The sequence below is a fragment of the Glycine soja genome, chromosome 15 (assembly GCF_004193775.1).
Source record: "Glycine soja cultivar W05 chromosome 15, ASM419377v2, whole genome shotgun sequence".
NCBI classification, from domain to species: domain Eukaryota; kingdom Viridiplantae; phylum Streptophyta; class Magnoliopsida; order Fabales; family Fabaceae; genus Glycine; species Glycine soja.
The window spans coordinates 8,683,985-8,709,967 of record NC_041016.1 but is presented as its reverse complement, the minus strand read 5'-3'; the positions used below and the strand labels follow the sequence as shown (position 1 = coordinate 8,709,967).

General features: G+C 31.1%; 3 protein-coding genes across 3 annotated transcripts; 2 read left to right on the top strand and 1 right to left on the bottom strand.

The window, feature by feature from the left end:
* Positions 1-1,819: 1,819 nt before the first annotated feature.
* Positions 1,820-8,941, top strand: LOC114387835 (malonyl-CoA decarboxylase, mitochondrial-like). Its single transcript, XM_028348043.1, has 15 exons — positions 1,820-2,086; positions 2,273-2,367; positions 2,496-2,586; positions 2,933-3,059; positions 3,184-3,364; positions 3,722-3,866; positions 3,950-4,040; positions 4,697-4,755; positions 4,832-4,909; positions 5,272-5,355; positions 5,910-6,091; positions 7,423-7,551; positions 7,714-7,786; positions 7,888-7,973; positions 8,298-8,941. Exons 1-15 carry the CDS (start codon positions 1,997-1,999, stop codon positions 8,398-8,400), a joined length of 1,614 nt encoding a protein of 537 aa, XP_028203844.1. The 5' UTR covers positions 1,820-1,996; the 3' UTR covers positions 8,401-8,941.
* Positions 8,942-9,029: 88 nt separating this feature from the next.
* Positions 9,030-11,995, bottom strand: LOC114387836 (chaperonin-like RBCX protein 1, chloroplastic). Its single transcript, XM_028348044.1, has 6 exons — positions 11,780-11,995; positions 11,397-11,491; positions 10,070-10,187; positions 9,643-9,659; positions 9,496-9,558; positions 9,030-9,380 (listed from the first exon to the last, which is right to left on the bottom strand). Exons 1-6 carry the CDS (start codon positions 11,928-11,930, stop codon positions 9,306-9,308), a joined length of 519 nt encoding a protein of 172 aa, XP_028203845.1. The 5' UTR covers positions 11,931-11,995; the 3' UTR covers positions 9,030-9,305.
* Positions 11,996-16,147: 4,152 nt separating this feature from the next.
* LOC114386961 (chitin elicitor receptor kinase 1-like) lies at positions 16,148-24,022 on the top strand. Its single transcript, XM_028347045.1, has 12 exons — positions 16,148-16,987; positions 20,076-20,109; positions 20,246-20,250; positions 20,342-20,521; positions 20,997-21,190; positions 21,548-21,637; positions 22,033-22,126; positions 22,217-22,368; positions 22,445-22,536; positions 22,969-23,107; positions 23,201-23,299; positions 23,667-24,022. The coding sequence occupies exons 1-12, from the start codon at positions 16,348-16,350 to the stop codon at positions 23,829-23,831; spliced, it is 1,884 nt and encodes a 627-aa protein (XP_028202846.1). The 5' UTR covers positions 16,148-16,347; the 3' UTR covers positions 23,832-24,022.
* The last annotated feature ends 1,961 nt before the right edge of the window (positions 24,023-25,983 follow it).

The following is a 25,983-nucleotide window of genomic DNA, read 5'->3' as shown; positions in this document are numbered from 1 at the left end:
ACTTGTTATCTATAACCCCTCCCCTGCTCTAGTCAATTTATTGTTTGGTGATGGTTTATTGAGTTTGTAGAGCTTAGCCCATCTCTCTCTCTCTTTTTTTTTTCACAAAAGAAAATGCTGATACTTTATTTTTAGAGAAAGATTCATATTGCAACTTGCAAGTTTTAAATAGCTCAAAAAGTCCTTTATGTCTGAAATTCTTAATTTTAAATTCAATTAATTTAAATCGAGTTAACAACTAACGACAAAATATGTCCAAGGAAAGAAAAAGAGAGAGTTTTGGACATAAAAAAGGATTACCAACAACATTTGTTTTGGACTTTTAAATTTTTCTAGCGGTAATGCTTCCCAAGTTCCTTGTTTCCTGGTCGTGTTCGGTGTTTTTGTTTTATCTCTTTTGGAAATTTTGCTTTAATCATTTATTAAGATGGAAGAACATCATTTGCAGAGAATTGTTCATTACAAAACAACATACAAGCTTGCTTAAATAGAAAAATAAACATATGATAGTGTCATAACTCATAAGTCACTTATTTCCATCAATTTTTTTAAAGATAAAACTGTAATATATTAAAGGAGAAAAATGAGATACGTTCTCCTTTACAAGGAGATCAAATATGAAGGATCATTCCTAAGATTTTTTGTGCTTAGGACAAACAAGAAAACTTACACCATCATAATTATTAAAATATTGTCTTTATTGTAATTTTTTATTGTAAAACTCATTAATAATTTGCTCATAATTAAGATTTTTGAAAATAACAATAATAATCAATATAAAATTATTTAAAAAAAACAAAATTATTTAATTTAACTTGTGACATAATAAATTGTAAATAGAATTTTAAATTTTTTAATATAAATTTCTTTTAGACAACAATAACCAGTTGTGAATAATTGAATGAACTGATGGTTCACACGCTTTATTAGATAGGCAACCCATCCTACAAATAATGAAACCATGACACTGGTAGTAGTAAGTAGTAACCAACGAATAGATTATGATCCAGTGATCATGTACAACCGCAACTAGGACTATTGGTTGCACACCACATTAAGATATGTTAAGGTTGATTTTAGAGCTGTTTTTGCACACCTCCATAGGTGACCATTAATGTTGTAATCAGTAACATTGCTTCAATGTTTTCAGTAACTTTCTTTTGATTCTTGGCATGTAAAAACATCATAACTCTTCTTCGACAAACATCAGGGTTCACCTGAGGGTTACTCCATCTTCGATTCATCATAATTTCACCCCGTTATACTTGCATAAACATCATAACTCTTCTTTGAACTGTAGACTCCATCCAAAAACAAAGCCTACAACAATTTTTGGGTCGTAGAGAGCAGGAACAAATTTTTGGGGAGGGTGCCATCTGTGCATAGCAGGTTCAATTTCTCTAGGAGTTTCACGACGGAAACAATGAGTCATGGCCTTATTAAGCACATGAAATTTGCTGTTTTTGCCCCTTGAACATCCATTGATTTCCACAGTCCCATATAGCCCAAGCAATTGAGCAAACCAATCCCATATAGTTATCACTTAGTATTAGGATCAACTATACAAGATTATTCTAATTAATTAGTAATCTAAAGTCTAAGAGGAAGATTTTGGCGCATACAGTAATTCTAGCTACAATTTGCCAATTTTCCTATTGGATTAAAGTCCAATTAAGCTGGCCCATAAAGAAAGAGTCCAATAGAGCCCAAAACTTGAATTGGGCCAGAACCTGTAACTGCATTCAAACCACATGAGACGTTGACCCAAAATATACAAATAAACAAATATTTATGTGGCTTGCAAGCAACGTTCGCTCGCTCGGACCTCGGAATAAGAACATGGAAACATAAATAGTGGAGGTTGTTGCCAAACAACGATGTAACGCACGATCCAAAAGCAGAAAGCAAAGTTGTTTGACTGATACCAGTTTATTGATTTTGATATCCGAACACACATTCTTTCAGCAAATAAGTACGGAAATATATATGTAAAAAAATGAACAAAAAAGCTTTGTCCATTTTGATGCGCGCCAGAATGAAGCCCAACGATCGTACAAGCCTTTCTCTCTCTCCTATTCCTCTAACAGTGAGTAATCTCCCAATTCTCTCCAGACCTTTGAATTTCGCCTCATTTTTTGGTGCAGTTTTGATTCGAACATTTTGTTTTTGATTTATTTTTTCTAGCAAATCGATTCCATTTTGTGCGTGAATTCGCTTTTAATTTGATCCTTGTTGGCTTATTGTTCCTTCGTTTGTGATGAGTGCGCAACAGAACGCGACGAGTCAAATGCAGCAGCAGAATTCCCGCCAAAACGGATCGCCAGGTGATGGAAATTCAGCGCCAAATGACTCCGGCAACTCCGAGAGGTTCCTAATTTTTAATTATTTATTTATTTTTTGTTTCGCATACTTGGAATTGGATTTTGCATGCTTAATTTTTCTTTATGCTCAGTTTTTTCTTCTTTTATTTGTGTGTTGTTTTGACTTATTCATAGAGAGTTTAAGCGTGTCCGCGCTTCAATGCACTCTGCCATATCAATGAGCAAAACAGAAGTTCTAGATGACGTGCTTAATAACTTCTCGGAGGTAATCTAGTTTTAGATTTAGATTCTGTTTGGATAAATTTCTCCATACGTATTAATAGGAGAAGTAAACAAGAAGGTTAAATGAATGAGCTTCTCCCCTAAGTTAAAAATCAACTCGTGTACTTAACTTTTATATAATTTCTTTCATCAAACTTCTCCATAAACAGTGCATAAGTTGATATTAGCTTATAGAGAAGCTCACTTCATCTTTCCTTCTTATTTTTTTATTCTATTAGTGTTTAGGGAAAAGTTTATCCAAATACAACCTTAATGGCAATGAAACTTTCTTTTTCCGATTTTGCTGTTATCACTGCTAATTTCATTTCCATAAGCTGGTAATAATGTAGGGTTATTTAAACCTTTCTCATGAAAACCGTCGCAAGTTGCTCCTTGTCCTTGCTAGAGAATATGATCTCAATAGGTCACAAGTGCGTGAACTGATAAAGCAGTACCTTGGACTTGAACATCCTGCTGGTGAGTTATTACAAGGCGTATGTGTGTGTATGGGTGCATCATGCATGCATGCATGTGTGTGTGTGTAACTCTTTGCATTGTTGATTTCAAAACTGTGGTGTGAAAAAAATGACTGGGTTGGCAGACAAAGCTCAAGTTAGTGGCTCTGAAGACGAAGGTTTGTTTTCTTCTTTCTATCGCATTGAGAGGAATTTGAGACATGCCCTCCAGCCGGTTTATGAAGTTCTCTTTGAGCGTCTCAACACTCATCCTGGAGGGTTGAGGACCTTATCCATTCTTCGAGAAGATATCCTATCTATTCTTGCGTAAGTTTATGGCAGATTCTTTAAGAATTTATATTGAACAATTTTTCTATGTCTATTTCCTTATGTTACAATGACAGAAGGAGCAAATAAAAGAAATCTTAGTTCCTTGTTTCCTCTTTAAATTTTAGTGAATTCTATGTTAGATAACTCAGATACTGATTGTCTTCAATGGTCTGCACAAGGATTTTTGCTATGAGGACTTTAACATAAAATAAATTTATGAAAGTATGAATTTTAGATACCTACAGTTCATAACATTATTGGGGAAAAGAATGAAAGAAAGATAAGACAAGAATAAGGGTTCAACCTGCTTTCCTGAAATTTTGAGTATGATAATTCAATCATTCCATTACACAGAGAGGAGAATATTGCATCGCTGAGAGCATTGGATTCTTATTTAATGGAAAAATTTATTACATGGCTTAGTCCTGCTGCCTTAGAGCTTCACCAGATTACATGGGATGATCCTGCTTCTTTGCTGGAGAAAATTGTTGCTTATGAAGTACTTTTCTCCTTTTTCTTGAATTGTCATTCAATGTAGCTCTGGTCTTCCACTGTATGCATAATCTTTGATATCTTGTGTAGGCTGTGCACCCTATTAGCAACCTTCTAGATCTTAAGAGAAGACTGGGAATTGGCCGTCGTTGTTTTGGATATTTACATCCCGCTATTCCTGGTTAGCAGTTCTTCTAACACTTGGTTACTGAAAGATAATTCTCTACTTTTCACAGTTTTATAATTTATATTGGTGCTTTAATCAACATCCTAGTGGTCATTGTTTCCACCTTTAGTCAATATTATGAGTCTGTATCAGGTCAGAAAGTTAGTAACAACAATTTGCTTTCTAGTTGATTGTATTACATAGGTAGTGCAATGGAATTTCATTATTCTCATACCAAGTAGCTTGAAAAATTAAATTTTGCGTTACTACTTTCTATAGTCTACGCTTTGGACACAAATTGATTGATTTGATCCTATGTGACCCAATGTATTTCAGTGGTTTAATATATTGTAGTTATATACCTGTTCTCAAGTATGTTATTTGAAAATGCATTTTGTGATTAATTTGTCATTGGGAATTAAAGGAGTTAATGTATCATTGGAAAGTTAGAATCATAGGAAATAGTTTAATTCTTTATTATTATTATTATTATTATTCTTGTAAATGCAAAATGTTTTTATTCTTATAAATTCTTATAAGTATCAAGGGTGCTGACTTCTGAGTGCTTTAACTCAATCAATGCACATAATTTCTGTCTAGTTTCTAAAAGATTATTAAAGTTTCAAGTGTATTAGACTATGTTATGTGATCTTGTTTTATGTTTTCCTCAGGTGAACCCCTAATTTTCATTGAAGTTGCACTACTGAAGGATATTGCTCAGACTATACAGGTTAATTTTGTTTGAACTCAACTGAAACAAACCCTTTTTCAGTAACTTCTTTTAATCAATATTTCTTTTTTCACAGGAAGTTTTGTGGGATAATCCTCCTATACCTGAAAGTGAGGCAACATGTGCCTTGTTCTACTCCATATCATCAACTCAGGTATTTCTGTGTATAAAAAAAGTAATGAAAAGTTGCAGCTAGTGGAGATTTGACTATATTATCAAAAAATTGTTAATTCTATAATTATATCATGGTGAAGTTCAGCATGATCATTTTTAGTGAAAAGTGAGCTGTTTATTGTTGGGCTTTTTCGCTGAGTGGATTTTATTGCTATTATTTGCTTAATTTTCCTCATTTCTTCTCTGTTCGGTTTTTATGTTAGCCCCTTAGATCTGTTTGCTTTTCTGTTTATATACTATGGTCAGCTTCTCCCCCTCCTGACTCCCTGAAGAATAATAATGACGGAGGTAGTTTATTTTTATTTATTTATTCATTTATTTTTGATTGGGCATAATTTGCAGCCTGGCTTAGCGGGGATCAACTTGGGAAAATTTCTCATCAAACGGGTTGTAACACAGGTGAAAAGAGAGATGCCACATATTTCTGTAAGTATTTTATCAATTACTATGTGGAGATTCATGGAATTTGTGAATGCACAACATTTAATTAACATAATTCTATCTTAAGTTTTTCTTTTTAACCTCTGTTTCATACTTTTTACTTCTGTGGTTTTGATATGAATGGTATTGTCCACAACAAAATGTGTTGCCTTCCCTTTACACTTCACGTTTGATGGGGAGATTTTCCAAGTATATTAGTACAACCTTATGGTTTCATTCTTTAAATTGCCATGTTTTAAACTTTTCCCCTCCTCTCAAAGATGCAGATTTCTGGAATCATTATTCTCCAAAGATTGTTATAGAACTATAGGCACATGGAAAATTTGCCAAACAGACTATTCTCTCAAATTGATATATTTTCCTTCCTCATTCTAGAACAATCTAAAAGTAATATGCTTTATCACAGTTATTATTGGACACTGACGGTATGAAAATTTCTTGATAAATGTCATATTTCCTAGGATACTGCTATATCTTATGTATTAAATTTTACTTGTGTCCACTCACATCTCACATTGGTGATCAATTTTTGGCTGTAGACCTTTGCAACCCTCAGTCCCATCCCGGGATTCATTTCATGGCTTTTATCCAAGTTAGCATCTCAAAGACTGCTTGCTGAGGGAGATAATTTGTCACAACCACAAGCAGAGGGATCCAGTTCCACTTTCTATGAGAATATACTTAAACCCGAGGAGGAAGAAGCACTTATGAGTTTACCTAAGTAAAATACTTACTGTTATCTTCTTTATATTTTATGTTATAGTATTCTTGGAAATTTTTTGGCAACACCACCAGTTACTTTTATATCGCAATTTCATATCATCATCAAGTGAACTATCCTAATAGCTGCATTACATTTTTTTTTCTCCTTTAATTGTGTGCCCAATTGGTTCCCTATGTATTGAAATATTTTTTAGAAATTTTATGCATTATGCATAGTTGTTAAGTTTAGAAATGCATGATTCAAGACTCAGATTGCATGATTAAATATGGTATGCTTCGACAAGTTCACAATTTGCATCATGCTATGAATCACAATTCACAAATGACTTTGAATCATGTGATGCATACGTGAACTGGTACGATTCCATTATGATTGATATGAAGTGCAACATTCATTGATTCAGTTTTTTTCCTCTTTTTTGCTTTTCTTTTCCATTTTTATCAAAGAAATTGAAAACTTATATTAACTTAAATTGTTAATTGAAAAGAAACTGAAGGAGTCCAACTAAATGTACCCTATGCACTGTCACTCACTCTAAACACTGCTGTTTCATTGCTTTGTTTTTTTTTTTTTTTAAGAAATGATGCTTTACACAATCATCACTCACACCATATACTTCTTATTTGGCTATATCGTTGCTCTGTTTTTTGTTCTTCTGAAACAGAAGCTTCATACAGTCATTTTATATGGCTTCAAAGGCAAGAAGGATGTTACTTGAGATAATTGTATTATTTTTGACAAATAAATTATATGTAAAATGTAATTATCTCCAATTTCTACAACGTGAGTTAGTGCACTTATGATGAACTAGCATTTAGTAACTCACAAGAATTATGACCTATGTGTTCACTTGGTTATTTATGTATTGTAGTTTTTTTTTTAATTTACTAGTTTCTATATAAGTTGATGGCAAGGCTCAATTATGATTTTGTTTTGTGAGACTTATGTTTTTTTTTTTTTTTTTTTTACAATTCCTAGTTGAAAATTATTACATTGAACACTATATATTCTTTATATGATATTTTTTCACCTATTTTTTGTAGTGTCTTTCAATTTTATGTTTCGGTGTGATTTATGACTAAAAAATTAGCTTAATGATCCACAATTTGATTTATGATTTGTAACCTTGATTCTAAGGATTTTATATGATGAAAATATGCCCAATTCCAACTCAATCAATAGTCACCAAACGTTATCCTTTTTATGATCCTTGGTTGTCATGATAAAGAATAATGTGGTGACAAATAATGTGAATAGTAATTTCTATTTGCTTCCCTAGTTTGTCTATGAGGATACTATCAGGTGACTAATATCAATACGAGATGCAGGGATATCGCTGCAGGAGAAAATGGAATGGATGTGATGTTCAACTTGCTTACTTCTACATCCTATAAGTGGATCCATTCACCAGAACTTCTGTCAGCATTAAAATCCCCTTTGATGCGTTTATGTGCCAGGTATTGCAATATTTGAAACAAATTATGTGAATAAAAAAAAAAAAGAGCCATGTTAGAAATGACTCTGAAGGATTGTATTGAGCTAGGCAGCTTGCTATGTGTATAATTTATAAGTCATGGTAAAGTAATCAGAAAACTTTTGGGATTCTTTTGGTATCACAGGTACCTTCTGCAAGAGAAGAAAAGAGGAAAGGCTTTGGACTCTGTAGCAAATTTTCACTTGCAAAATGGAGCGGTATGTCTTGCAACCATAATTTACAGCCGATAAACTTCATTGTTATTGGTAATGGTATTTTCATTCTGAAGCCAATAATTTTGCTTCTCAATATGGAACAGATGGTTGAAAGAATAAACTGGATGGCAGATCGTTCAGATAAAGGTCTTTCTCAAAGTGGAGGGATCATGGTGAACTACGTGTATAGGTAATCTGTAATTGTCCTCTGAATGTTGTTCTGTTCATACCAAAGTATATTCACAGTTATATTTATGGTGTCAATTTACTCTGTGCCCTTTTGGTCGTTCAGACAAATCTTATTTGCTTAGATGAAGAGTTCCTCTTACCATTTTGGTTCTGGTAGTGAAGTTAGGAAGTCTTACCAATGAAAGGAGCAATAGCTGTACTTGTCATTTCATGCTTTTGTGGTTTACTTGTTATTAATATCTGTATGAATGGACCAGATCAATTTTAAATTTCTCTTCAGTTGATCAAATTTGAAGTATATGCTGCTGATGACACCTAATTACAGGTTGGATCACATAGAAGAATACGCCCAATCATACTTCAACAATGGTGAAATTCATACCTCAAGTGATCTCCATCGCTGGGTTGATGCAACAGATACTGCTTAGTGTCAATTCAAATCTGATAGAAGATAAACCTCAACGTGTTTTCAAAAATATCATATGTGCATGTGGTTTGGAAACAAAGCTCCTTGGCAGCGGACAACCTTGTTACTACTAAGCCCTGCCTTTCTTTGTCTCGACCTCTTTGCTATCACTTGCAGCCATAGAGTGATAAGTGATTGTGAAGTCTGCTTGGTTGGATCGTAATGGAAGGTTTAGTCATAACAATAGGAGTACAGGACAAATGCATCCAAGTCTAAAACAGAGGAAGCATATATCTTTAATTGTTGATGATTTCTGTCCATAGAACAGAAAGCAACTGATTGTGTCACTATCCAAGAATGCCCTATAAATAGGAGGTGCATAGGAGGAAGGTTATAATCAATAGTCCATGCTTGGTAAACCTTAAGCTGTACAATGTAATGTAATATTTGTACTTACAAGACTGACAACAAACACTATCTTATTCTTAGTGAAGAAGGTGCTACTGCTTCTGAAACTGTAAATTATCAAATAGGAAATTGTTCCTTGAACATTGAGGATTGAAGGTAATGCTTGTTGCTTGTTTCATCGTTGGACAATGTTTTCACTTTCAGGTGTAAAGGAAAATTGATTACGCACAAATTGGTCAAAGCTGTCTTCAAAGCCTTGAAACAGCACCACTATAATTCTGGTGCTCCAAGTATCCCAAAAATATCATGGAGGGCATAACAATATATTCTGTTCATCATCAATTTGTAACAAGAACTTGTCCCAACCATTTTATGATCTAACTGTTTTTTTTTTAATCATAACCATGTTAATACTGGAGTATAAAATTGGTCGAAAACCATGTAGACAAGTTCTTTCCTGTACATATAAGTAAGTACATTGCCCTAGCTCCTGTTCGATCAGAGGGAATGAAGGACTATTCACTTCTCGGTTTCAACATGACTGGTTTCTAAGACATATTCCGTCATGAGCCTCGTGTTAGATTCAGTGACCATCTACAAGACAATACGGGCAGAATTATAAACATTTGTTGAATTATGTAGGAAATTGAATAAATTTCAGTAGGATCAACATCCTGAATATATACAAGAAAACGTAATAATTACAAACCTTAAAAGCTAGACGCTTCATGTTGTCCCATTCAAAATCATTTTTGCAGTATGCTGATCGAACCTATAATAATACATGGTCATGTACTTAATCTGAACTAGTTTAACAGGTGATGGAAAATCAAATAATAAAAAATAATCTACTTACCTCCATTATGCGTAGGGCTATTGATGTACATGCCAGATCCCCACATCATCAGTTCGCGAGATTTCGTTCATTCAATGATCACACACAAAAAAGTTGTAAGTGAGATATTAATAATTAATAGGTTTAAAATATTTTTTTCATCTTTATAATTTAACTTTTTTTTATTCTTGTAATTTTTGTTTTCTTTTAATCTTTATAAATATATTTGTTTTTTTTTCTTTAAAGTGATTTAAATAATATTTATTATTATTTAAAGTATTAACACTTTAGTATCAAAAAATAAAATAAACACAATTGATAAAGATTAAAACGATTTTTTTTACAAAAAAAAAAAATAAAAAATACTAAATTACTTGAAAAAAAATATTTAAACTTAATTAATAATTAGATACCGATTGGGTGTTGGGTAGTTGATAATAGTCGTTACCCAAATTCTTATGTCTTGATGATTCTCTGAACATGCTGGCACAGAACTTGTCACCATCATTCAACGAGTGTCTACTCAAGAATTCCATCAGCTCCTCATATGCTTCATGATTGTAGCTCTGCTCAAGGAAATAATTATTTGACAGATGATGTTGTTAGAGAGAAAACAAAAGCATTCACTAATTAAAAAGGATATTAAATTAGAAAAAAAATTGTTTTATACCGTTAACATAAGTTACTTGAACAACCGTGTATCAAATAAAATCCAATGACATTATTATTATTGTTAAGCCTTGAATCACATTGACAATGTTGGAGGTTTAAATCTCTCTAAATATCACCAATGTTAGAAGAGTGAGAAAAATGAAAAAGGGGGGAGATTTTGGTCCTCATTTTACTCGTTCCAAGCTTTTTAGTTAGAAAAGGAAAATTCATAAAATTCCTTTCCTCGACCAAATACTATGTTAAGATGACTTTTTTTTAAAAAAAATAATAATTTATAACTCTATGAATTGAAATTGGTGATTGCATGATGATGGGTAAGTTCGTGATGACTGAGAAATGAGATCTTAAACAAATCCCTTTATTTTCAGGAAACTTGTTAGTTCACTAATAAGAGTGTATTTTGAATTAGATTCATAATGAGAAATAATTAATTACTTTTTTTTAATAATAAAGCCAAAACAATAAATAATTGTTTATGCTTTTTTTTATGTTACCACTTGATTATGAAAAGTAGAATTTATTCCTGGTGTTATCTAAACACATTATAAAAAGTGTAGATATATATCTTAGGATCTCAAGCAAAGACATCCATTTTTTTATGGTACCTCACGGTTTGAGTGATTTAATGAATAACATATGAGGTGACATGTTTATATACATATTGTCATTAATTAGTAAACGGTAATATAATTTACTTTCAAGATTTTTAAAATTTATAAAGATTAAAATCAACGAAATTTTTTTAGAGACTGAACAAAAATTTGCTATATTTGTAAAGATTAAAAATATATATATTAAACCTTGTTTCTGTTTATCAAAAGAAAAAAAAAGGACTATGAATTATTAGTAAAAATCACAACCAAATTCACACAATAATAATAAGGAAGGTTCAAAGGGTGAGCGGCGTGAATAGTGTAAAATTGTACGAAAATTTCAGTTAAAAATAAAGAAGAAGAATAATGATCAGTGAATTGTTGTTCAAAAAGATCTTGGGAGTTCTCTATTTTGAACGAATGGCCGTAATTTGAATGAATACAAGCGAGCACATGATTATAAAAACAAATGGCAAGAAAGGCCATTAGAGTGGAAAAAGAAAAAGGAACCTCAAGTTGAGCAGCAACAATCTTCACTGCAACGAAGGTGAAGAAATTGTGGAGGTTTTGAGCAGCCTTTGCTTCTGGTGATGCTTCTCCAAATCCTACATCCCAGTATAACACAACACAGTACATATATATTACGTTACGTAATTGCTAAGTTGTATACACTATACATGCAATGAAATACATAGTGGGGAAGAGGAAGAACCACAAAGTATTAATTAAGTAACCAAACCAATTCGGAATATAAAATTGATTGAGAGGTTAAAAAGGAAGTAAAGACAAAAAAAGGATAACCAAACCAATTCGAGTTTGATTCCCTCTTAATAAAAACTAACAAAATTAACAATTAATATTTTCTGATATAAAAAACTAACTGAACCAATTACCAGGTACAAACATCTTGCTGCAGTGTAAGCGTGTTGGTTGTGATGAGCTCCTTCGCTTGCAAGGCCAAAAAGGATAAGCTTTGTTGCTGCTAAGTGTTGAAGGGTAGACATAAGGAAGCTGAGAAAGTGGAAGAGTTGCACAGGATTCCATAGCTTAACACTAACAGTATTTGTGTTGTAAATTGAAGAAAGGCCTTAGTTTTTGTGAGGACAAAAAACGTGTGAATACAATAGTCTCTCCAAAGCCAAAAATATCTACACGCTTCAATCCACGTAAAGAAAATATCTTTGAGCTTACGTGGAATGTTAAGAACTTTTACGTCAAAGATGGAACTCACCATTTTGAATTCGAGGAATGATACATAAATATTTATTTATTTTAAATATTTCATCAATATTTTTTATCTTATCAAGCATAAATTTTATGATATTTATATTTTTTTTTCTCTAGTATCTTATACTATAATAGATTTTTATGAAACAATTTTCTCCTTCTTCTTCAGTTCATCCAAAATGGCACGTCTCGACAAACACATATATACGTACGTGTTTCGCTCTCTATTTTTGTTCAACATTTTTTTCACATCCTTAAAAGCCCAGCATTCAGAATACAAGAGAATCAATTGTTATTTTCCTATCTAACAAAGTTCTATTTAATTTTTTCAAAATATCCTCCCTTCTCTTTCTTTGTCAAAAAACCACGTTTAAAAATATTATTCTTCCAAATGCCATCTCAAAATATCTCACTGTACTCCAAAAAACATACATCTGAAATTATTTTTCTAATAATCATTCTTGCTTTATTTAAATTTCTTATAATTGATTGAATATGATTATAATTAATCTAAACAAAATTTCAATCCAAAATTTATGAAGATAGATAAAGAAAATAACACTTTTGATGACAACTTCTCGATCTTTATTTTTCTAAATCATTTTATCCTTAAAAAACACACTTAATAATCTTTCATGATTAAATAAAAAATAAAACAAGTCATGTGAAAAAAGGAAAAATATAAAATTTTGAACAAATTTTAATTTATGTGTTAATTTTATCCCGTCAACTAAAACTAAAATCAATTAACATTATAACTTATAACCATCCAATAATTACTGTCGAATCTTTCATCTATATAGTTGCAAAGACGGAAAGAAATGATTACATGGTGTGGGAACAGAAGCTGTACGAGATTGTCAGAATAAGAGGGAGAAAACTTCTTCAGTCGGCTCTGGACAATGTTGCTGTGAGCCAAATGGCGGTGGTGAACCCAGGTGGTTCTGGAAACTACACAACTTTCGATGATGCAGTGGCTGCGGCTCTAAATAACACCGATACCTGGGGTGTAAATGGATATTTCTTGATTCACGTGGTGATTGGAGTGTATGAAGAGTATGTTTCTATTCCCCAAAACAAGCAGTACCTGATGATGATAGGAGATGGAATTAACCAAACCATAATCAGCTTGATGGTTGAAAGTTGAATTCTCATTCCGAAGGAATTATTTTTTCTTTTTATCCATTATTTTTACTGTTTAATTTGTCATTTTACATATTAAAGAAAGGTCATGTATGTAAACTGATTTTATAATGCTTGCCTATATTGTGCATGTAAGAAATGGTTATGATGCGAGTTATATGTGAGAATTATTTGGTAAGTTAATTTTTCTTTATGCTAGCTTCTTCATTTATCTTTCATTTTGGTTATTTGCATTTTTTCCCCTTCATTAAGGGGTATGCTTGGTTGTTTTAGTAATAAATATTTTATTTACATTTTCATTTTTGCTACTATTTTTCTTCTGGTAAGTTGATGTTGTTTGATTCAAGATGCATCTTTTATTTTATTTGCGATTTCACTTGCGCGGAGTAAGTTTTTAACCTAAATATCTACTATTTAAGGTCGTGAAGTTCATACTTAACTTGGATTATTACTATTAAAACCATTTTGGGTAATATGATATCTTTTGTATTGCTTTTCTTTTCTATTTTTCTTTAACTAAGTACGCACTATTTTTCTTTTTTCTTCTTTAACAATTACTTACCTGCACACATTTATTTAAAAAATACCTATTATTTGTTACAAACCTTTAACCTTTCCACAATTACTGACCTGCACACATTTATTTAAAATAGGTAACAAATAATATCTAAGATTGAAATCAAATTTTTTTTAAAAGACAGCTTTGAAACTTGATTTAAAAGTTGCTTTTAAAAAGATTTTAAAATTATATATTTTGTTTTTCTAAAATATAGTTTTGTTTATATTGTTTCTTTATTTTCTTATTCTTAGACATGCCTATATTAACTATTAATTAATACACATAATTTGATAGTTTTAATTTTTTTTAATTTTCTTCTCATATCTCTTAAAATTTCTCTGTTATTCTTTTCTTTATTGTTTTTTTTCTTTCTTTTTCCTCACTCTTATGTTTGTCATTTTTTATCACCACTTGATCATTTCCTGTTTATTAGTCTCAGGATAATACATCAATATCTCGAGATTATTAGAACAATTGAGGATTGTGAAGTGAAATTCATCTTTTCTGTAGCATATTATTAGCAATTTGTCGGACTTCACATCTTGTTTTGACTTATAGGATCTATGTATTTAAAAGTTATTGATTCATAACTATTCAATTTTTTTTATTTCTTTACTATTTTTTTTTTGGAATTTAGGATCGTTGTATGATTATGTTACTCTATTTCTATACACATCGTGACTAATTATATTTTGAAGAATCTCATATGAACGTAAAGTTAGAAGAATGAACGAGTTTACTGATTTGGAGAGTCCTAAAGTTTAGGATTTTATTTTTTTTGAATTATGCTGATATTTTTCATTTCTGTTACCGTTAGCCTTTGTTTATGCTAAGTGGGCTCCTAAAAGTTATCTAAACGGATAAAATTTATTTTTATTTAAATTTTAAGAATTAAAATTTCTAAGTTTTTGAATTTTAAAATTAATTAACGAAAGTCTTAATTAAATGTCCATTAATTTAAATTTTAAGAATTTACCAAAATTGTCAACTAAAACTGTACAATTTTTTTAATTTTTAAAAACTGTGAATTTGTTAACTATTTTTTTAACTTTAGCAATCTACCAATTTGTTAATTTTAAAAAAATATACCAATTTATTACTGCTTTTTAAAATTGTAAAATCCTACCAATTTGTTAATTTATAAACCAACATAAACTAAAGTATTGTTATTTTTTTAGGTTAAATTATAGTTTCTATAGTTTTGTTTCATGATTCTTATCTTAGTCCTTATAGTTTAAAAGTAGTTTTTTTAATCTTTATAATTTATATTTTAATTTTCTTTTAGTTCCGTAGTTTAAAAATGTTCTTTTTAGTCTCTATAATTTACATTTTAATCTTATTTCTCTCATGTGATTTGAAAACTATAGAGACTTAAAAAAAAAATATAAAATTATAAAGATTAAAAAGATTACTTTAAGACTAAAACAGAATTAAAATGTAAACTATAAAAATTTAAAAAATCACTTTCAAAATATACGGACTAAAAAGGTAAAAATAATAAAACTATAAAAATCAAATGAATAATTTAACCCTTTTTTTTGGTTAAATTAATCATTTTGTCCCTATAATTTTATATTTCTTACCTTTTTAGTTAACAACTTGATAATGCCTTTTTCCGCTAATTTTAGTAACAGGCATACATAACAAAGAAAATAAACTAACAAACCATCATCGTATATGAGAGAGATGTTCCGAAAGCTTCAAGGATATAATTTAAACGTGTGCCAAATTTAGAACTTTAGATCTTTATATTAGCCCTTCATTTTTTTATTCTCCGATCGAGACTTAATTTTCAAACAAATTTATTCAACAGAAATATAATTAAGTATTTGTACTACATCTATTAATTTTCAAACAAATACTTTCTGGTTTCTGCTGATCAATAAATACAATAAATCAAAAACGACGAATGAAGGTTGAATTTAGTAAAAGAAATTAGTCTTCTAAAGTATAGAGAGTCAGGATTCAAATCCACGTTGACAAAAATGTCCACAACTAATGTCTTACAATACACCAAACAAGTTTTCCCGTAAAAAAGATGAAAAAATACAATAAAAACAAATATTTCTTCAATATAAAATAAAAGCTTGTACAATTTTATTATAAAACAAAAAAGTGACGTAATTCCTTAACTTTTATTTCACATAATTATAACCTAAAAAAATCTACGATTCCCCCATTTGGAGTCGCTCTCCATCCCCTTTTCAGCCGAAGCTTAATTGGAAGTCACATTCTTCACGTAATCTCCAAATTTTAAATTGAGCCTCACAACCATCCCAATAAAAAACTTGGAAAAATAATAACACCATTAACAATAACTAGCTAGAAGGAATATTTAACAAGAGAAGACTCGTTCAACATAGTGTAGATGACAACTTAAACGTCAATAATATTGGTGCTACGTACATATAATAAAACAAATTCATGAGAAGTTGCACCTAAAATAAACCAAACTCCTAAACCTCTTAATGAGCTCTAATCAATAACAACCTCGCAGCAATAATTTTCCTCTATCCTCTTATACACAACAAAATGACCACACACCCAACTACAAAATCAAAACCACCCCATGTTTTCTTCCTTCTCTTAATTCAGTTATTGATTTCGATTACAAGAGTCAAAGGTAGTTGCGTTACTGGCTGCAACCTTGCTTTAGCTTCCTATTACTTAGGGAACGGCACAAACCTCACTTACATTAGCAACCTCTTCGGAAGGCCAACATCGGAGATTCTAAAATACAACCCAAGTGTTAAGAACCCAAACGTGATTCTTAGCCAAACACGGATCAACGTGCCCTTTTCGTGTGACTGCTTGAACGGTGCGTTTTTGGGGCACACTTTCTCGTACGCGATCCAACACGGAAACACGTACAAGATAGTTGCCGAGGTTGATTTCTCGAACCTCACGACGGAGGATTGGGTTGGCAGGGTCAACAGTTACCCGCCGAATCAGATACCCGACAACGTGAACATCAACGTCACCGTTAACTGTTCCTGCGGAAACCGACACGTGTCCAAGGATTATGGGCTGTTCATGACGTACCCGCTTCGGGTCGGTGACAGCTTACAGCGGGTTGCGGCCGAAGCCGGCGTGCCGGCGGAGCTGCTGCTGAGGTACAACCCCACGGCGGATTTCGGTGCTGGGAATGGACTCGTGTTTGTGCCGGCTAAAGGTTAGTAACAGCTATATGCATTATTATGCAACTAATGAAATAGAGTGTATTAATTAACAACACTTTTTTTATATACACATTTTTTTAATCATAAGGTTTTTATGGAGATATCTTATAAGTTTAGGTACAGTTACGAGATCAATCTAAAGTTTAATTATACTTAAACTCTTATCCTTTTTAATAATATATTATACAATGATGGAATTATTTTTTTTTTCACAAGTTCATCTTATGCGGTCATCTCGGGTACATTTATTTATTGAGTTCAATGCACACTTCATTCTTGTTTAAAATTTAACAAAAAATTAAAAAATTAAGAGGAAACATTAAATATGAAGTAATACTCACAAAAATTTGTAATATTTAATAAATTTTAATCAATAATACAAAATGTGTATTTAAAAAATGTGCATGAGAATATATTTTTTAACATTTCTCATCAGTAAAACAATAAATGTTTTAATATGTTAATGATTGAAGTAGAGATGTAGTTAAAATAATGTATATAAATGAAAAATAAAACTCATCATATAAGTTAGTTTTTAGAGTTCATTTAAATTCAAAAATAAATTCTAAGATGATATTAAAGTTTATTCTAATAATTATTTTTAAATTTATCAGTCTACCAATTATTGAATCGTTACCTGATTCTATAAATATCAAGTAAGATATCATTTCATATTAGAGTCTAAGTATATTTTGTTATTTATGAAAATACTAATTTTAGTTTTATTTTCTTTATAATTTTAATTTTTGTTTGTATATATTAAAGAGTTAAAAATTCAATCAATATGAATTTATGATTATAAAATGTTAGAAAAATTAATTAAAAAATGACATTTTTTAATAACATGTCACATCTTAATTTGAATAAAAAAAGACACATAAAATAAATAATAACTGTAATTTATTTATAAAAATAGTATATAATAATATAGAAAAAAATATTATAAAACTATAATTTTTATTTAAATTTTTTTTATCCTTTTAGTTGAAGACCAGTGCACATTGCACCTCTGGATGACCCTAGGGCCAGCCCTGGTTGTCTTCTGGTTTGTTTACAATGCTCGTTTGTAAAATTTTATGCTAAAATTTGTAGGAAATCTGGTGGGATGATTTGTAAGGGTTGGGGGCACTCCTTGCACCCTTATCCTATTTAATGAAACTTCATTTTGCTGATAAAAAAAATGTTAGGTGTTAATTATTTTTCAATTATCTAAATTCTAAAACTTGCACATCATAATCGACGTAAATCAATTCAGGTGTGCATATGGTAAAACCGTAAAGGTCATTTTCAGTTAGTTACTGTGTGACTCTAATTTGACCCATGATTCGTTCTCTCATTATGCCCGTTAGCGAGAGAGGGCACCGTATGAACTCTTAAACAAATGTACAAATCATTCTAATCAGTAATCACATTTTGCTCATTAATCAAGAACAAGAACCCGGTCAAACACTCAACACTTGTTCATGGTTCCATCTCATACACTTGTTGAATAATGATTTTTTTATTTTTTTTATTTTCTTGAGGAGGAAAGGAATAGTGAAGTGTTTGCAAAGAAAAATAACAGGTTATAAGAATAGATTCGGTATATTCCATCTATATTTGGAAACATCATTCTTGACAGCTTTTAACCAGAGAAATAAAAAAATGCGGAAATTTTATTTTATTAAAGACGATTAGTCATCCGGCTATAAAACAAAATAATACAGATCACACTTTGTTCGTATATTATCACTTTCTTATGACTATTTTGTTGATCAATACATAACCAATAACCATTATTAGACAGATACGGTAAAACTCTGAGAATTATTTATTTTGAAGATAATTTACAGGTTAGCCTTGCAATAAAATTTGTCACTTTCTTATAATTATTTATTAGTTGGTTTTGTGACTGTGTATAATTCTAGTATTACCGTTTCTTTAGAACAATCCACGATCAATTGTCCGAGATAAAATTCTAAATTAGAAGAACGCCTATATCTTTTGTGGGCCAACTTCGTTATTAATTATGACCAATAACCTAAAGTTCGAGATCTTTTTTGATAACCTCTCTTATAGTCTTTTTGGGTCTTCCTCTGCCTCGAATTGTTTGTCTTCTCTCCATCTGGTCTACTCTCCTCTCCTCACTACAGAGTCTACCGGTCTTCTCTCTACATGCCCAAACCACCTAAGTCTATTTTCCACCATCTTCTCTACAATAGGCGCTACTCCAACCCTCTCTCTAATAGCTTCGTTTCTAATTTTATCATGTCGAGTCTTACCACACATCCACCGCAACATCCTCATCTCCGCTACACCTACTTTATTCTCAGGTTACATAAGTCATGTTTGGGATAATTTTTTATGACTTCAAAATAATATTATTTCTCTTAACTTGCAAGTTAAAAAGTTTTTCATAAATAACATTTAATGTAAAATAGTATATGTTATAAAATTTAAATAAGATTTACAAGAATCTGTATACTTATCATTTTATTTAGATATAAGTAACGAAAAAAAAATGAACGGTAAGTTAAGCTCCAAAAAACATCAAAGTAAGAGGATGCCATAATTTGTATCAAATTGGGTTATCCCCAAATAAGTGTAATAGAGTATCTAAACGGCCTGAAATGATAAAAGTAGGTAATCATTAAACAAAAAAACTAGAGAGATTAGTATTTGGATAAGGGAGCCATTCCCTCCTAGTGGTGCTGTTAGGAACAATGATGCTTGAAAAAAAAATATAAAAAAGAATGGGAGTAAATAGTAATATTTGACAAAAAAATTGTTGTGTTAGAATTATGTATTTCCATTTTCATTTACTATACACAAATGGTCCAAGCACAAAGACTCAACATGTAAGACTCCTGTGTAAAGAATAATAGTTCCCGTAGAAAAGTGATGTATCATATAATCTTTTTAGGAAATATTACAAATTACATGCGTGGCCACTGATCACTTGACATTACAAATTTGAGACAAATGCATTTGCAAGAAGAAGACACTAAATTAATGAATTCAGCCATTCTCATATTTGATTAGAGTTGCTATCTGTTACAATTTTTCTTTCTGATGTTTTATATTTTAAATCCTATTTTGCAGATGAAAATGGAAACTTTCCACCAATGCAGTTGAGGTAAGCTCAATTTTATATTAAGTTTACATCCTATGTTGGCCAATTTGATTTGAGCTTTGATATTTACTCTTTAAAATAATTTCTCTTGAACTGTCTAACTCCAGAACCTGTACCTGTTTCCTTCACCCTTTTGCAGATCAGGTGATGTGGACATTGTGCAAACTTCTGCTTCATAAATCATGGTGAGTTATATTGCTATGAGATGCTGACATTGTTGTATAAATTTAAATAGGAATATCTAGTGGAGCCATTGCTGGCATAGCTGTTGGAGGAGCTGTTGGGGTCTTAATTTTGGCACTTCTTCTATATGTTGGACTACGCAGAAGAAGGAAAGTGGCTGAGGTATCCCTTCTCCCAGTCCCAGGAGCATCTGAAGATCAGTGTAGTCCACTCCAACTCCATCATGGTATTGGTATGTCTTTCTGTTTTAATGCTATTTCTTTTATTTTTTTTTGAAGTGTGGATATAAATGATTCTAAAACATTCCTTTCATATGATTATCAAATATAAACTATCATGCATGATTAGCTGCAAACTGTTCTGCCAGGGATACATGGTTTAGTAGCAGCTCTCTTTGCCTTACCTTGTTTCCATATTTTGGTGTTTGAATGTTGAGTGGCATTCGGTTTGACTACTTATTGATACACTATCATCCAATCATTGATTACCATGTATAGTTAGATTGGTGACTTTGGTAATAATTTCTCTAAAATTGTATGTAGGGTGATTTCTAATTAGTTTATAATATCAAAATCTTTTATAAAGCCGGTTAATTAAAATTGAACTTACTTATTTACTACTTGTAATGTTAAGTCTAGATTTAATTCAGATTTTCTTTTTAAAAATAAGATGTGAAACTATGAGTCTCATCTGTTACATGGATTTAGGTTGTGGAAGCAGCTTGGACAAGGCATCTGAATCTTCTGTTGTAGCCTCTCCAAGGTTGACAGGGATTACAGTGGACAAGTCAGTGGAGTTCCCATATGAGGAGCTAGACAAGGCTACTGATGGCTTTAGTGCGGCTAATATAATTGGTCGAGGTGGCTTTGGATCTGTTTACTATGCTGAGCTCCGGAATGAGGTTTGTCATGATGTTTATACTCACTTTCAAAATGAGGATAAGAAATAAATGTGTAGTATCATTATCATCAAACACGAGTAATTTATTCCCAATTATTAGTGTACACTTTAGACATTATGCATATGCACACACCAACCTCGTCCCAAGTTAATTGATCTTATTTGAAGCCAAGAAGAAACTTGTGGAAACATTATGCGTATGCACACTACATAATATTTGCTTTAAGCTTAAAACATACTTATAGCTTGTATTGGATCCTATTTCATCAAAGTCTGATCACACAGGTCTAAAACTGATCTGTTGCAATAAATGGAAAGTTCAAGTTATTACCTCCACTTGACTTTTTGCTTTTTGCAGAAAGCTGCAATTAAAAAGATGGATATGCAAGCATCAAATGAATTCCTTGCAGAATTAAATGTTCTTACACACGTCCATCACTTGAACTTGGTATGACATTTTTCCTACGCTGATATTATTCAAATTTTGAAGCTTACAAAAAGAGCAGTTATACTATGCAGAAACATGTGGTAGGAAATTTGGTTAAATATAAAGGGTGGTCTAGTGTTCATTTGAATGCTGTTCTATTTCTTTTCCCCTTTTGGTAAACTTCAACTATTCAATATTGTAGATTCCATAGGACTTTGGTAATAGCCAGTAAAATTTTCATAAAGGGTGGTCTAGTGTTTATAAACTATTGTTAAGGATTCTCAACTAATCATCCTGTGCCTAGGATCCTATGCTAGTTATGTAACTAACAACTTACCTATTAAGTGCTTATTTTTCAATAGATTTCATTACTTATTTCCACAATACATGATTCCTTGCAAACATATTCTATGCAGGTGAGGTTAATAGGATATTGTGTTGAGGGCTCCTTATTTTTGGTTTATGAGTACATTGAGAACGGCAATTTAAGTCAACATTTGCGAGGCTCAGGTTCTTTTTACTAAATTTATTTACAGATACTTGATCTTAGAATGATGGCACCATTTTGATTTCAAGGCTCTAAATATAGTTGCTTTCTAGGGAGGGATCCGTTAACATGGGCAGCTCGAGTTCAAATTGCCCTTGATGCAGCAAGAGGATTGGAATACATCCATGAGCACACTGTTCCTGTCTACATCCATAGAGATATTAAATCAGCAAACATTTTGATAGACAAAAACTTTCGTGCAAAGGTTTGTAAATGCATTTCCATATTTTTCATCCATAAAAGTTGAATGCTGTCATGCTGAGTCCAACTTTTTGCCACAGGTTGCAGATTTTGGTCTCACAAAATTGACCGAATATGGTAGTTCTTCATTACATACGCGTCTTGTGGGTACATTTGGTTATATGCCTCCAGAGTAAGGAACTACTTATCCTTTCCTTTTCTACTAAGTTTCAAGCTTTGTATCAGTAGCATCTACAGTTATGTTCTGCTTCTTTCATTTCATATTTTTCATGTGCATCTGAATTTGAAAATATACTATAGGAAAGGAAACTTCAATTTGTAGAGCATTTTAACTTCACTAACTTTACATGCTATTATTGTTACTTATTTTCTAGGTTGATCTACATATTTTAAAGCACAAAAATTTTAACCATTACGAAACTTCTCTGTATTACTTTGGATCTCCAATTTTTGGACTGATTTCTAACATATTATGCATATAATAAATATATACTAAATGTATGATCGCGTTATCCTTTGGTTGTGTTAGTAAATGTTTAGTTTTATTCACTTGAGGTTCAAGAACAGCGAGACCATTTTGACCAAGTGAATCATTTTTGTGTAGATATGCACAATATGGTGATGTGTCCTCCAAAATAGATGTATATGCTTTTGGAGTTGTTCTTTATGAACTCATATCAGGCAAGGAAGCTATTGTCAGGACAAACGAACCTGAGAATGAATCAAAAGGACTAGTTGCCTTGGTTGTTTTTCTTGGCCCCTCTTAGCTCAACAATAGTTGTAAATCATCAATTATTAGTTCTTTACTCAAGTTTAGCTTGCCTTATGAAATGCAGTTTGAAGAAGTTCTTGGTCTGTCAGATCCAAAAGTAGATCTTCGTCAACTTATTGACCCTACACTTGGTGACAACTACCCTCTTGACTCGGTATTTAAGGTAACCAATTTAATTAAAATGCATTGACAGTACATTGATATTTTACATTATCATTTAATTATAGATTATTATATATGATAAAATAGTTGATTTTTGTAAATCTTTCTTTGAAAATGAGTGTAAATTTTTACAATGATAGTGTAAGCTAATCCCAAAATTTTGGTTTTTAATTGAGTGGAATGATGTCCTGTGATCCATGTAACTTATCTCACATAGTAAAATAAGACTTTGTTGTTGTTTTGTTGTTTGTTGTATAGTGTAAGCTAATTCCTTGTCTTATTAAATGCAAAGGTAAAGAGGACTAGTGAATCAAATGGGAAGTTGATAACTAATGGTTTTTGTACTTTTTATTTTTTTCCACTTGCAGGTGTCTCAGCTTGCCAAAGCATGTACACATGAGAACCCTCAACTTAGGCCAAGCATGAGATCAATTGTAGTTGCCTTAATGACACTTTCATCTGCAACTGAGGATTGGGATGTTGGCTCCTTCTATGAAAACCAAGCTTTGGTGCACCTAATGTCTGGAAGGTAGACCGTGGCCTGCTGATTCCTAGCAAGTTCCTTTGTGAGGACATATGGAATCCCGATTTCTGAACACCAGCATGCATGAATATTTCAACCGTGAATTTGTAAATAGAAATTATATATCTACCAATTTATTTTTTTTGAAAAAGAAATACGTTTTGCCAGTGTTTGATAAATTAAAATAGAGGTTGATTTAAATCAAAACTGTCCTTTTATTCTTTTATTTAGGTCCTACTGTCTCTCAAATTATAGAGACTAAAACATAATAAAAAGTATATGATTAAGATGTAAAATGGGTAAAATAATGTGCCTATGAAGATTAAAATGAGAAGATCTAAATATAAAGACTAAATTGTGTGCAGAAAAAGATAGATAAAAAATCATGTAAAATTTTTATGTGTATCATATTCGCATCTCATATCTTATTAATAGAGAGATAAATATAAGATCTTGGAGAGATTTCATAAATAATCATATTTTTTCTTTTTAAATCTTAACAATAGAAAATTATAAGACTAATCATCAAGAGTAAAGATTATCAGATTGAGTTATCTCTTCTAACAAAATATTTTCTATATGTACGGTTAGAGAATTCAATCCTTATTAACATGTTTATAGAAAATCCAGTTATGAATTCATAATAATTAAGAAAATTTCAAATCAGAAAACATAAAATAAGATATCAACCAATATTATATTAGAATTTAATCTGTTGAATGAGTTGTTTTCTTTTCATGCTCTCTTTATATGAGATAATTGCTTTTCTTATATACGACTACTATTGTTTTCTGCCATCAAATCTCTTATTTTTGCACCACCTTCTATTTAAATGTAGTCACATAAAACTCTCAAATTTCTTGACTCTCCATTGCTGTATGCTAGAACATTTACAGTGTCATTCCTTCTCATCACCGAATCTTTAATATCAACAATGAATATAAAATATTGAATTTCATTTTCAAGCTAAAACAATCTTAGGGATTTTGTTCATCATCATCAGGTTGGCTTTCTTTCTTTTCCTATCCTTTTCTTCATTTGTATGCATAATATGAAATTTTGGTTTCTGATACTGAGTAAATGTGAGTGTATTGGCAATTCCCTCTCTTTCCTGTCAGCACAAAAATAATAACTAGTAGTTAAAAAAAGAAATGAGAAAATAGGTATTTACAAAAATAATAAAGGAGAAGAGAATTTTATTAGACATTTTCGTCTTCTTCCTTGTTATTTCATGTCAATCGGTATTCAAGACATTTTCATTTTCTTCACTTCATTGTTATGATTCGATTTTTGTATCCGTACAATTTTTTTCCCATGAATTACCAAAATGGATAAATCGTGCTTTGAAAGACAATTTCAACATGAAGAAATCGTATTTCAAAAGATAATTTTAGTTTTTAAAGAAAAATAAAAAATATGACGGCTAAAAATTATCACAAATTACTTCTTTAGCTGTCACATTTTGAACATGTGTCTATTTCCTATTGTGAAGCAACTTGTACCCAAGTAATTTGTGATGATTTTTTTACGGCCACAATGTTTTTAAAAAAGAAAAATAAGTAGAAAAGTGAAATCATCTTTTAAAATACGATCTATTCATTTCTTTAATTTTTTAAAAATTTACCCATTTTAGTAATTTATGAATAAAATTACACAATTTTTGTACAACAGCTGTTATGATTCATACTCAATGATAATTTATAAATTATAGGAAGTGGGGTAAAAATTGACTTATAATCTTGGTTAAATTACTCATTTGATTCCTATAGTTTTATAGTTCTTATATGTTTAGTCCATATAGTTTACATTTAAATTCTATTTTAGTCCCTTAGTCTTGAAGGTGATCTTTTTAGTTCATATAATTTCATTATTTTTACTTTGTTAGTCCCTATAATTTACATTTTAATTCTAGTACCTGTAATTTGAAAATTATAAGAGCTAAAAAAGTAAGAATCATAAAACCAGAGGAACTAAAAAGATCACATTACATGAACTAAAAGAGAATTTAAATATAAATTATAAGAACTAAAAAAATCACTTTCAAACTAAATCTTCTTATATCTTTCAATTTAAGTGTGATAAGACCTTTTGTAGGTAATTCTTTTGAGAAAGGAAAATCTTCTTAGGTGTTGGTAAATATACATCTCTAAAATATTATTTGT